General features: G+C 32.0%; 1 protein-coding gene across 1 annotated transcript; it reads left to right on the top strand.

Annotated features, from left to right (window-relative positions):
- Nucleotides 1–469: 469 nt before the first annotated feature.
- On the top strand, nucleotides 470–12,395 carry LOC128224301 (guanylate-binding protein 3-like). Its single transcript, XM_052934113.1, has 14 exons — nucleotides 470–568; nucleotides 1,148–1,199; nucleotides 1,774–1,825; nucleotides 2,121–2,185; nucleotides 2,387–2,438; nucleotides 3,263–3,328; nucleotides 3,950–4,152; nucleotides 4,552–4,679; nucleotides 4,765–4,874; nucleotides 7,759–8,180; nucleotides 9,140–9,414; nucleotides 9,735–9,977; nucleotides 11,494–11,590; nucleotides 11,851–12,395. Exons 1-14 carry the CDS (start codon nucleotides 470–472, stop codon nucleotides 12,393–12,395), a joined length of 2,409 nt encoding a protein of 802 aa, XP_052790073.1.
- The last annotated feature ends 2,513 nt before the right edge of the window (nucleotides 12,396–14,908 follow it).

The raw sequence follows: 14,908 nt of genomic DNA, 5'->3' as shown, positions 1-14,908 counted from the left end.
AATTTTAAAACATGGAATTTGAATTGGTAATTCGATGTCACCACAATAAGAGATTCGCTAGAAATGATTTAAACTAATCTCTATGCCAATTATACCTCCATTCACTCAACTGTATAAACCGGTTTGCTATACAATGTCCGCAAGGCCAAAAGTACTCTGTTATACGTTGTAACACAGAAAATCAAATATTTTCTGTACGTTAAATCATAAGGATAAAACACAATATGTATGAACATAACCTTGTACTTCAATATGATTGTAAATTCATTTATAACTACAATAATATGAGGGTACTTGATGCTTAATTCTTAATTTCTAATTTAATTTTATTCTTAAAGTGACTGTTGTGACTTAGTTTTTTTAATTAAACAGTGCCTTGGTAGTTGTCTGGTTACTGGGCATCTGACTGTAGTTAACTTTGTGTCATTTAACTCGCTAATGTTCCTTTCGTTTTGTCAGGGCAATCAACATGAGTGAAAAAGAAAGTTATGAAGACTCGCTTTCCAGATGTGATTTACAATCAAAGGTTGGGTATTTTACGAGAAAACAAGCTGATCAAGTTGAAACGGTAAGATACGATAGTATTTTCTGGTGATGGTAACATGAAAATGATATCTGCTTTAATTTGAAAAACCAGCCGCCATGCAGAGATTGCTATTACAATATTTGGCTTCAATGCACATGCTCTTTGTTTTACAATACGTTGCTTAGTCAATGACCTTGCATAGGAAATGGCCTTATGCTTTAAGTCGTGCGTGTACGTTTCAAGGTTTCCATGCGTTGACTTGAAAGTGAATTTACACAATATTTACGTTGTATTTCAGACAAGAAAATCATTCTCCGAAAAAATAAAAATAAAGCCCAAAACAGGTAATAGTTGCATTGATTTTCTTTCTGTTTGTTTAACCATAAAATCATGTAAATCATTTGAAAAATATGCACGAGTACTGGAACAGAGTGTGTGGCATAAGGTAAAGAAATCAATATAAGTTTTCGGCAGAAAGTGTGTTAATATATATTTATATCAATTCGATAGCCTTTTTATAATACAAACTTTTAACAGGTGAAATAGTATATTTTCTCAGATATAATTTCATATCGAGGAAGGTAGGATGTGAAACACATGTCAATCAGTATTGTTTTCCAGCTCCTAAGCCCACGAAACGCCATCCCATTCCAACTCCTAGTGCAAAATATGAGTAAGACAACTAGATTGTTCTGATACTTTTCCATGTTATCTAATGCCGCTAAACAGGGTTATTTTTTAAGTTTTCGACAAATGGGCTTGTCTTTGTTTGATTTATATATCGTTTGCAAACAGTCCGCTAACAAATTTAATAGTTACGATTAATATTATTATAGTGTGTTGTTCTAAAATAATTTTCACATTATAATAAAATGTGTCAATAGTCAATAGTGTAAGCGTTTATGGAATTTGGTTAATCCTTTTGTTTTAGAAATATACCTTCATAAAAGTTATGTTCATGTTGAAGGAAAGGGAATAGTCAATGTGATGCTGAATACGAAAGTACCACTTCACGGAATATACCCACAGATGGTAATTTGCGCTTGAGAAAGTTTTGTTATTTTATGAATAATGAAACATTTTCATAATAATCACTTTGATATTTATTACTCTTTTCGGAATCAAATGTGTCTCTAATATCCATAAATTATTATTTTTAGTGTCCAATTATATAATTGTAAAGAATTTGATAGTCCCTTTCGTTTTAAACATGTTTGATTAGTTCTGGTTTGTATTGTTTTTTCTAGTTTATACGCCCAAGAGGCGCCTACCCAGTCGCACTCAAAGTGCAAGATTTGAGTAAGACATCTAGATTGTTCTTATACTTTTCCCTGTTTCAAAGTGCCCGAAAACACGGTTATTTTTCAATTTTCGACAACTGGTTTCTAAAGTATTTAATAGTTACGATTGATTTTATTCTAGTTTATAAATTTATTTGCTAAAATAATTTTCACATATCATAAAATGTGTCAGATACTTTGGTTTTTGATTAATAGTTTTTGTATAATGAACCTATAAATAAAGCGTGTGTGGAATTTGGTAAATCCAATTGTCTTAGAAATATACCTTTATAAAATCTATGTTCATGTGGAAGGAGAAGAAACAATCAACAGGATGCTAAATACGAAAGTGCCACTTCGCGGGATATTCCCACAGTTGGTAAGTTGCGCGTGAGAACGTTTTGTTATTTTTATGAGAAATATTCATAGTACTCACTTTGATATTTATTACTTATTTCGGAATCAAATGTGTCTATAATATACATATATTTTACTGTCCAATACTATAGTTGTACAGAATTTAAAGGTTCCTTTCGTTTTAAAGCATGTTTGATTAGTTCTGGTTTGTATTGTTTTCCAGCTTATAAGCCCAAGAGGCACCAACCCAGTCGCACTCAAAGTGCAATATATGAGTAAGACGTCTAGATTGTTCTTGTACTTTTCCCTGTTTCATACTGCCCGAAAACAAGGTTTATTCTTGTATTATCGACGATTCGGCTTTTCATTGTTTTATTGATATATGATTTGTAAAGACTATGCTAACAAAGTTGATTGTTACGATTTAAGGGGAAATTTGTCGTGTTGATCTACGGGTACATCGCACCACCCGTCCCATTTTCCAATACTTGAAATAATTGCCACATAGTGAGATGATTGACATGTGACATTAACCCCACGACCTGATTATGTAGCACTTTAATGTTATTAATTTAACTTTCATGCTGTTAGTGGATTTATTGACTTTATATTACCGCGGATTCAGTAGTACACGTTGAATCCAGTTACTATGGTTAATACAAAATTAGACCACTTGCTTAGTGATAAAACATGAAAACCAAATCTTAAGAGGCTTTAAGTCACACTAACTTGGTGCCTCATATTTCGCGAATGTCATTTATAAGTATCGAATAAGAATCAAACAAATAAATTATTCTAGTTTATGATTTCATTTCCCAGAATACGTTCCTAATACGCTTATCATAAAATGTGTCTGATGCTTTGGTTTGATTAGCAGTTATTTTTGTTTGAAATGAATTCATAGTGAAAGCATTTATGGAATTTGGGTAATCAATTTGTATTAGAAATATACCTTTATAAAATCTGTGTTCAAGTGCAAGGAGAACGAAATTATTTTGGAACGGTTAAACAATGCAGATGATAATATTCCCCACTTGTCGTTAGCTTTATTGATTAGTTGGATTGACTTACTGTTTATTTGTTTTGTTTTGTTTTCCAGAGCAAGGAACTTTTCTGACAGCAAACTTGCAGAGAAATTAGAATCATTCTCAATCTATGAAAAAAAGTATGTTTCTTAAAAAGGGGTTTAATATCATATTGATTATATTCTCTTTCTGGGTTATTACCAATGAATAAAAGGACTCATACGAACACTAAATCACTGTAATAAAGGATGTTATATAAAAAACATCATCATGTTCATGATAACGTTTATATAGGACGAGTTAAGTGCAACAATATGTGAGCGTAAGTACACGATGATGATGATGATGATGATGATGATGATGATGATGATGATGATGATGATGATGATGATGATGATGATGATGATGATGATGATGATGATGATGATGATGATATGTACTAAATATAAAAACAAAAAATCTAAATTTTTGAATGAAGTTTAAAAGTATAACCTTAAACTACATGGTAAATTCAAAGGCCCTTAACTTTTGAATATCTTGTGTTATTCACTAGGATTTGTTTCGGAAAACAACTTTAGATCAATAGCACATCACTAGTTGATGAGGTTGCCACACCTGTCGAGAAATAAACACCAGTCATAAAAGGTTTTTATTTTGAAGACTTGCGTACTTGTCTTATTCAACGTTAAAAATATGTTATAACTCCATTCATATTTATGGACATACATATTTCAGATTGCATTCTTCTTTTCTGTTTTAAGGCCCTGGTCGGAGCATGACCTCGAAGTGTTTCAGAGACCTTTATGTCTTTTAAGTGCCGGCGATAAAAACGTTCTTCAAGTGGACCAAAGTGTCCTTGAACAATTAAGTATAATCGACTTGCCTTGCGTTATTGTTGCTATAGTTGGTCTTTATCGCACTGGAAAATCATATCTGATGAATCGTCTAGCAAACGATGACAAAGGTATCTATATTTCAATGAAAAGGATCTCACTTGCACTATGTCGTGGCCTGTCATAACCTCATAAAACTAAGCTACCTTAGTGGTAAAACCCGTAAATGATTTTAACACTATTGTAGTTCTGTATTTATCTCACACCAATGTAAAATATCTAATCTATAGTAATAGTAATATGAACGCAAATAAAAATATACCTTTATCTAAGTAGGCACAACAAGAACGAAAATACTACATTGTAAATTATACGATTATGGACTTGTATGACGTTTTGCTAATTATATTTCATATAACAGTATATTACTATATTTATACGATGTAGGTGATTATTGTCTAAATAACATGTTCGTGCTGATTATTTTCGTTCTTTCGTTATCATTGTTGCATTTGTGTCTATAGATGAAGGATTTGCTCTCGGCAGTACGATTCAGTCTAAAACAAAAGGAATTTGGGTGTGGTGTAAAAGACATCCCAGAATTGCAGACACAATTCTTGTTCTTCTCGACACCGAGGGCTTAGGGGATGTCAGAAAGGTAGGGCTAAGACGAAAATTCATTTACCTGAAGTTTTCTATAAATATGTACACCGTTCTAATCAACTTATGTCTTAATTTTGCAGGGTGACCCAAGTCATGACAATCGTATCTTCACTTTGGCGACTTTGTTATGCAGCACATTGGTTTACAATATGAAAGGGGCTTTTGATCACGATTCAGTGAATAAACTTACGTATCCTTTTTGAACGGCGATCAGGTTGTTAATAAGAAAACATTCATTGTAATATTGGATTTCTTTGTTCCTCTGCGATTGGATTGTATATTCGACAGGTATAGACAGTTTGAATCCTAGTCTATTTCTAAACAAAAGATATATGTAAGAAGAATATTAAAAAAAATGTTGATAAGAGAATCATTGAATACGATTTGTTATTAAATTACACTCTTTTATGTTTCCATAGTATACCTTGAACAGCCGCACAAACTTCAGCTGTATTAACGATGAGATGCGGATTTAACTGTAACAGTTTTAAGGATACTTACCTTTATCTTCAGAAATGTTGTGAATTAGAATGTTTCTGTGATAAAATATAATTGTCACCTCGTTAAAAAGCAAAACAAAAATAAGCTTTCGTTGCTAATTTGGTAAAATAAATTGCTATCTTACACTCAAACAATCCGATTGAATGGACCAATCAATTTATTGAACGAAAGTTATGAATTTGCCTCAAAAGCTATATAGCATATAATAAGATATATGTACTTTTAATAATAAGGCATGTTGAATATGGGCTTGTCAACGACCGCTATATAGGACAAAATGTAAGATTGTGTTGTTATGTCATCGAATATTTGGAATAATACAATAAACGTGGGCTCTTGTTTTTTGAAGTCTTTACGAAGGCTTTTGGCAGCTTAAGCCACAAATACATCATTGAATGTCTAGAATCATTTAATGATGGACCTGCGATTTCAAATTTAACAAAACTATTTTACAATTAAATCCGAATTTTCATTTTTAGTAAAGGCAACCTCTAACAGTCTTTCATACCAAATAAAGGCCTCTGACATGGCTGTTCTTTACCTGCGACATTGATTTTAACAACATCTTTCTACTATTATGCACAAAATCCTCAAATTAAAGACTCAATTGTCCTTATCAAAGATATCAAAATTCCTGTAAAGACACTAGCAATGTGCTCTGTTTGTTAAGCTCAACACAGATACATTTATACTACATTGAGTGGGATCATTGAAAAATAAACATACAAACTTCAGTTGAAACTGAAATATGGACTTTTTGCAACGTAACTACATAAGGAATATCCTTAATAAATAACAAACAATAAACAATACAAACAAATTTCAAAACACATAGAAAACAAAATTAAAGAATAAAGATTCGTTTTAAAATATTGGCAGCATAGAAATCTCACACTTATGGGAAAGGTTACAGTACTTTAAACCTTGTCACTTCCAATAACCCTTTTTCTGTACTTTCTAATCTCAAACAAACCATAGACGACATTAAGAAAACATGTTGTGTTTTTAATGTATGGTACAATAATCTGATAAGATTAAAAAAAATAAAAAAAATAAAAAAAATATGATGTCAAGGCTGTCTTAAATTAAACAGAAACTTTGGTCTAAAATTATCAACCAAACACAACTAGATAAATAAACTGATACATTACCTAAATCTCAACAGCCAAATAAATTCATGTATGCATTATGTCAAGGAGCCTTTTTAACCACCGTCAAAAACTATATGGCGACTTTTATTTTCAAGTTGATGACGACAAAATGTTAAACAAACACATATTACTGCAATAGTCACGTTTCTCTGCAATTTTCAGTAAAAGTTTTATTAATTAGAGATATACCTACAAATAAATACCTGTATATATGTAAAATAAAATCAGCAACTTGATGCGACCTTCATTACATGGATACAGAAACAATAGAACACGTATGCTGGTCAAACGAACGCAATTTTGCTTCATAGTCAATACATACTTTTAATTATGATTATAAAACCACATGCATTGGTAGGTGATTAGGGAAAAAGGAAAATACACGATCACATGCACATCATTAATATAATTATAAACACAACTTGATATTGAAGAAAAAATGAATCACAAAGCGCACTGTTCATTAATATTTGTATGACAATGACAGTAAATTCCTCACTCTTACATAATACTTTAATCTGTCATTGACACCTGATAGACTGCGACAGGTCAGCGTTTTTGGGATTGTATGATTTTGGAAGAAAAGTTTAGCTAATACTTTTCGTTTTTATTTTTAATAATGTTTTCTTTATTTTTGCCAGTTTTAGTACAATGATGCTTTTTATTATGAAACACTATAATCACATTTTATTTTCTAAGGCAGACTGTGTGTGATGCTCATAGTTTTAAACAATAACTGCATCGTATCTTTAAAAATATTTTGCATTAAGTACTCTGCATTTTATTCCTCCATCTGCAGATAGAGTTGGGATCCCTTATCATTGAAGTATATTGGGTTTACCTATTACTTTATTATCATTTGTTTTATCATTAAGTGTACTCAAGATAATGCATGAGATTTACCTTTTACGTTTTTACTTTATTCAGGATTGTTGGGATAAGAGTGAGGTTTGTGCACGTTAACTGGTTTAAACCCAGAATAAATTTACGTTTTACTGCACGTTCCAAGGCGGTACCTAACAATCCTTGATAAGCATACCTAGTTTTGTTATGTAGTCTATTGTGGAGTTTTGTGCTATTGTTCCATGTTTCTTGTTTGCGATTTTTGTTTGTGTGCTTTCTCTTTGGCGTTTACCCTGTGCCATTAAACGGGTTTATGTTTAAACTTTTGGCAACTGAGCTTGTTTTTGTAGTTGTTCACATAAATTTAGATTACTAGTAGAGTACCATTTTCCCGTTTTAAGTTTTTAGTAATAACATTTTGGTTAACAATGCTATGCGATACTATCAGGTGGCATATCATCGTTGACTCCTAGATTTTTAATTTCTGCTCTGATTTTGTTAAATAAAAGTTAAATAGAAGAGTTGATAAAACCAATTAACTGGAAGACCATTCTGTTATAAAACTTTAACAAAAATCAGCTTTGTATCCGAGATTGCCAAAAACATTCGCTTTGGGGGTCGATGCGATGAAAACAATAGCATGTTAACGTCCATTTTGCCGGGATTTGTGTTGGTGTTGAGGGATTTCTCATTAAAATTGGAAAGCGAGGGTAAGGATATTACAGAAGATGAATACTTGGAGATATGTCTTGAAAACGACGATTCGCTTGGGGAAGATTTTAACAAACCTCTGGAATCCATTAAAAGGTTTTTTCCTTCTGATAAGCGAAAATGCTTTGCACTTCCTGTCCCAGGAGATGTAGAAGTTCTAGAAAAGTTGGAGAAGCTTCAATTTCATGAACTATCGAAGAGATTTCAAGACACCACATCAGAGTTTGTGGAATTTATCTTCAATCAAGAACCAAAAGAGCATATGTCAAGCAAGCCTGTTACGGGATCTAGTAAGTTGCTTTATTATTAGGCTATCAATTTCAGGTAAACGTAATCATTAGACGCATTTATCGTTCTTTCTAATCAACTCATTACGCATTACTTCTTGATAAATGTATATGAATATGTAAATATTCTGAATGCAATAATACATAACTGCGTTTTCAAGCAGTCAGTTTCAACGCTTAAAAATTGTTTGTTACCCTGCCCTTTTTGTGGTCGTAACTTAAAGCTCGTTTAAGATTCAACGTTTGACAGCCGTTCATTTCATTCAAGGATGCTTTGCGGGTTTCCCCATTTTCATTAGTAAGGTGAACATAATACTTTAGAGTACATGTCAAATCATCATTAGTGGCAGTCGATCTATTGTACATGTGTTATAAATCATCAGACTATAGTTGTTGCACTTTATTTGCATTCATACCATGGATATTTGCGGAGTTACAACCAAGATATGGGCATTAGGCATTTGCAATAGTAGTTATTTAATATAAGAAAAAATCATTTTTAAAGCGATTGAGTTAAGCCTCAACCGTTACAGCATTTTGTGTAATATAACAGCGTGATGCAACAATTATATAATAGTTATATTGCATATTTTACTATTTTACTGTTAAATCCTGATTCGAATTTAGCTGCTACCTCAAACCAATGACGTCAAATTACATGACGTCAGCATTATATTTATGTCAATCTTTACAGGGTAAATACAACTTAATGTCGATTGAAATCAAATACGGAGTAGAAGTGTTTGATTCAGTGAGATATGTACATGTTTGATCAAATGACCACCGAACAGATGTGCCACATTTCGGTGCTCACTCGGAGCAAGACAACTGATATCTCATATTGAAGCAAACACTTGATATCATATATTAACTGCTCTCGACGTATGTTATTTTTTTTATATTTACTATAATGATACCATCTATCCCATGGTTTTTTAACGAACATCTTTATTTTTAAACAGTGTTGGCTGTTTTGATCATTCATTATGTAGACGCTTTCCAACAAGGCGCTGTTCCAGATGTGTCAAATGCATATAAGGTTGTTGAAGAAATCGAAAATACGAAGGTGAAACACGCGGCATTAGCATGGTTTGAGGAAGAACTAGTTGACAAGAAAATACCGGTTCCTTACAGGGAACTTGAATTCCATTTTCAAAGCGTACAATGTACTGTACTTAAATATGTACGAGACAATACCATGTCGGACACAACACATAACGTCGAAAAAGATGTTCAGGTATAAATCCATTTTTAAATTAAAATCACGTCATTTTCAGGAGTGGAGTGCAGTAATATAAAGCGTTGTAACGTTGTTATTTAAAGTTATTCCGTACTTCAACCATGTGTAATAACTTATTGTCAGGGGTCAGTTTGCGTTATGTTGATCAAGGCCCTTTTCCTTCGTGGACACTTAGATTTAAGTGCTACTTAGTCTAGTGTTAAGAGTGTTGACAGTTGCTGTCAATAACTTATTTTAATCAAATGATTAAACGTTAACGTTCATACATGAACGACTGAATTATCTTCTGAATAAAATTGAAATGCATTATTTTCCAGTCTTACATGGAAATGGTATGGGTAAAAAGAAATTTTGAGAATGAGCAACATATTATCAAATACTGTAAGAACAGTTTGGAAGCGATGCAATCAAAGTGTGAGCTGATCGATGGTATTCAGAATCAAACGTATGCGGTTGTCGGGGGTCACATACAGTTCAAACGTGATTTAGAACAAGTCCGAAAGCAGTATCATTCAACAATGGAAAATAAAGGATATGAGGACAGAGAGGTGTATATCTTAGTATTTCCAACTCATGCGCAAGCTATGAATTATGGCTATATACCATAGCGATCGTTGGATATAGAGCAAAGCGAGGAATATACATTTTTCTGACGGCTTTTTTATGAGTAGTTTTCTTATGACTTTCTTCTCGTCGCAAATTGTGCCCTACATTGTTTGGCACTTATTTCAGAACGTTAAAATTTTACTGATAAAACGTGCTTTTAATAATTTATCATGATAGAAACGTGACATTCTAATTCAAACGAGCCTAGTGGAAGAAATGAAAATGGTATTTTTTAATCCAGCAAAAATAAAGGCGCCTTTCTATTGAGATACCAACAAACCAGTGTATTCATCTCTTATCAATAACAAAGAAATTTAACAGGTTTTATCACACAAACAAACTAGTGTGTGGCTTTTAAATTTCTGTAAATGACACAAGTACATCAAGCTAACAGTTTGGCAGTGTAAATATGAATGCGGTCCGTCAAATATATCATTGTCCAACTATCTCTAGCTGTACTGTAATATTGGTATGAAAAAAAAATACAGAAACAAGCTCAGTAGCCGAACGTTTAAACATAAATGTTTAATGGTGCAGGGTAAACGCCATAGAAATATAAAACAAACACAAAAAGAAACGCAAAGAAGATATATGGAACAACAGCATAAAAGTCCACACACAACACAGTGCATATATACTATATTAAAAGATAGGTGTGATTATAAAGGGTTGTTATGTGCCATTTGATACGGTCAGTAAAATGTAGATTTACGTTTTAACCAGTTTGCGAGCACAACCCAACTCTTATCCCAGCAATCCAGATTTAAGTAAAATCCTAAAAGGTAAATCTTATCAAACTATGTATTTGCTTGGGAAAACAAAATTATACAACAAAAGGTAATAAACTTATAGGTAAACCCCGCAGTAATAAGGGATCCCAACTATATCTACAATCTGCATTAAAATCTCTTTCTCCGCAATATTTATCGTCTATGATCAGCGAAATCACAATCATTCAATAGTTGAAATGTTTAAAGAAAGAAACCCGTTAAATGGCACAGGGTCAAAGCAAAGGACATACAAAAACAATCATTACACACCAGAAACATGAAACAAAAGCACGTAAGTTTACACAAACAGCACACAGTGCTATATAAACAAATCTATTGGTGTTTATCGACGATTGTTTGTGCTCTTGGAACGGGCAGTAAAATGTTAATTTACTGGCTTTAACACTGTGTGAACAACCTCACCATTACTTCTTGCAAGTCGCTGGTGCTTTTTAATTAAACATTCCTGATATGCCATCCTTATTGCAAGTTTACGTTCGTTTACTTTCCCTTTTTTATCCGTGTTCAAACATAACCTTATGAAGAACAACTAATACTTCCTAGTTTTTTTTCAAATAATGTGTGTTAATCATATAATGTTACAAACGCATAACAGCTACCTTAACATACGTTCCAAAACTTATATAAAACTTTGATTTTTAATTGTCAGATCAATACGATTTGTTCAATTGCATTTCAGACGGTAATAACCTGGAGTTCGTTTCTGCAGACTCTGACAGAGGCTGAGATGAAAATTATGCAGTTAGACGACTCATTGTCAGAGGCAGAAAAAAAACGTACGTATTTCGTTAGTGAAAATATGTTATGTATTTTAAAAAGGTTGCGTGTCGAGCTTCTGTAGTTTATATTGATTAAAATACACGATGTTATCATAACACAGATTTTAATATTATGGTGTAAATACAATCAGTTAATGGTGTATGTGAACATCACGTTGATGGTTTGAACATTTTACACCAACTTACTAAGTTACTAATTTTGATTATTGTATTACTATAGCTATCAGTTCTTGTTTTGTTTTCCTTTCTTTAATCAGGGGAAAAAGAGGAACACAAGCAAGAAATGCAAAGAATAGTATACGATATGGAAGAACAGAAGAAACAATTACTCCAAGAACAGGCCGAAACTTACAAAGCATTGCAGAAAAAGATTGAGGACGAACGAGACAAACACAACCAGGAACACCAAAAGAAAATGACCGATATCATACAAAAGTTGGCGGATCTTGAGACAGATAATAACGAAAGAATTTTTTTACAACAAAAACTTCTACAAATGAAAGAAGAAGAAAAAGAGAGAATAAAAGAGGAAAAGCAATGGCGAATTGACGATCAGCGAAGACGAGATGAGAACGAACGGGAAAGACAGGAACATTGGCGACAATGGCAAAGAGATGAAAGAGAACGACAGGAGACAAATAATAAACAAATGCTAGATTTTATGCAGAATATACAAAAGGAAAACAAGGAAAAAGAGTTTGAGTTGAATAGATTAAAGGAAGAAAATGAAAACAAAGAAAAGGAAAGGAAATCGCTTGGATTTTTTGGTAAGCTAGCTTATGGTTTCAGAGATAAGCTCTAAATCGTTACGTTTAGGCATTAGAAAGATAGATGTTTGTTTCATATGACACATGAAACACAGCAATTTGCTGGCATATTTGTTCTTGATGATTTCTATATGTTTCCTAAATGTGTTTCCATTTTTCTTTAAATATATGAAAAGCCATCCATCATATGGATGCAAAAATGTTTGTGCATTTAAGACATTAACATCGAGAGTGTTTTTATGTTTTATCTGTATTGATTAACCATTATGATATCTTTGTATAAATTATGTTTTAATAAAACAAAAAATTATTATTATGACATAATGTTTGAAAGATAGATAATCAAACAGAAGTGTGCTATACTTGTAAAAAAATATGCATTTGTTTCTTAAATGACATGATGCTTTGAGAGGATTTTCTTTGAACATTTAATGGTTTTACCCTTATAATTAAACGCTTAAAGTAGGACTTGTTTGAATAAAAGCTGAATGGCTTTCCTTAATAATAATTGTGTACTTTTAACAGTGTAGTTTAACGTTACAGGTATTCAGATTTTGGATTCATTTCACGTCATAATCAAGTCCATTGTCGCTTTTAATTTCTTGGTCACTTCTCGGCGTTTTTTTTCATCCACCATTTTTATTTCTAGGAACACGTAAAAACACAATGTAACAAGTTATCTGTCTCGGATATCAGAGCGAAACAGTAACATATGGTTCCGAATGCATCATTATATGCACATATATCGTTTTTTTTAGTTTAAAAATATCCCGATCATTTATAACTCTTTCAAAGTCATACGATGTTTATAAATCTGAAATCTGACAAACGAACCATTTGACATTGTATTTGTCTTGGAACGACCCTAATTATGCAAAAATCTAAGGAAATCAGTGATATAAGCCTGCTGACAAAGATCTGATCGCAGATTTTAATACTAAAGTTCAAAACTTGATACATTTTTCTGTACCCGTCAGTAGCGCTTTTAGACATAAAACACTTATTTTTAACGGAAAAATAAAAATGTTCAGCCATCAGACTTATATCACTGGTTTGCAGATCTATACGCAAAATCTGGCTCATTCCAAGACAAAAAAGAAATAAAAAAAAAGATATAAAAACGGTTAGACTGCGAGAGTGCAGCTTTACTTGTTTAAAAAAAAAAAAATATTTATACACAATTTAAGCACTGTGTTTGTTTTATTGGATACGAAAAATCAATTTCTGATGTAAAATTATTGATGACAAGAGATTTGTATCACTTGGTAGTATTCATGCATAAGTAAATCGCTATATGTATATATATATATATATATATATATATACGTATGTAATAAACTTTAAACTATACTTGTGTTAGTAAAGAGCCTTATGCCGTTAACGACTGGTCCAATTAAAAATGAACAAGAAATGCAACTTAAGTGAAATGAGTACGACATTTACGACTTCAGAATATCGGAAATTACAAACATTGACGAGGATGCAGATTTGTACACTAAAAAGATTTTGTTTTGTCATGAACATAAGGTTAGTGAATGCTATATGCAAATAAGGTTTGCATATTTAACATTTCCATGGTCTACAAATTTAGACCACTTTTTTAAATTTATAAACATCCAATATCTTAACACTTTTTTTCCCGTCATCTGAACATTTCTATGAACAAACAATTACTTGGTATAAGCAAGATAATGTACTCAAAACATACAAAAATCACTAATAAACTAAACAAAACGATTATCGTTGGCAGTAGGATTCCCTATCCCTAGATCAGCCTGCTACAAGCTTAGATACGGATAAACAATAATATAAATGGTGTTTTAACACAATTTATAATAATGCATACTAAAATTTTACATAGAAAATCATTTGTTTCCTTTTATATGATTTGAACATAATTTAGTCGTATTTTTTTGTATTTTTGCCGAAACGTACAATATTTAAATCCAATAGCTGCCATTTTAACGTCGACAAATATAAAGCATTTCTGAAAACTTCGACAAGTACTAATTAACAATTTAAGCTTTTCTATATAAATATGACGATAAAACAGACCTTTGATTGAATACTGCATGCAAACGTTACAATTTCATGTATTTGAATTGACACGTGTACGTACGGAAATAGTTTCCAATAGACTCGCTTATTAAATACTCAAAAACTAATCGTTGACAAGAATGATACATCGACCTGCATTTGAAATGATAATCATTTTAAACGAATTATTAAAGATCCAGCAAGATAACCATTAAAAATATAAGAGTATTTTTCTACGTAAAATTCAAAATATAAAAAGAACACTCAACTTTTTTTCGCATACATCAGTGCAAACAGCAATTTCCAATCCCGCTAAAATGACACTATATTTGAACAAAAAGTAATCAAATATATTCTAATTACTATAACTGTGTCGATAACAAAATTTTGTAATGGAATTTCCCGCAGTCATTCTCAATCTACTGTTGAGTCACACATCAACTTACTTATATGTATATTCAGAAACCCGTAAAAAGGTAAAGGTAAAAAAGAGAATAAAAACTATGCATAG

This window comes from Mya arenaria, chromosome 17 (genome assembly GCF_026914265.1).
Source record: "Mya arenaria isolate MELC-2E11 chromosome 17, ASM2691426v1".
NCBI classification, from domain to species: domain Eukaryota; kingdom Metazoa; phylum Mollusca; class Bivalvia; order Myida; family Myidae; genus Mya; species Mya arenaria.
The sequence above is the reverse complement of the archived record's forward strand: the minus strand, read 5'-3'. Positions and strand labels throughout refer to the sequence as shown.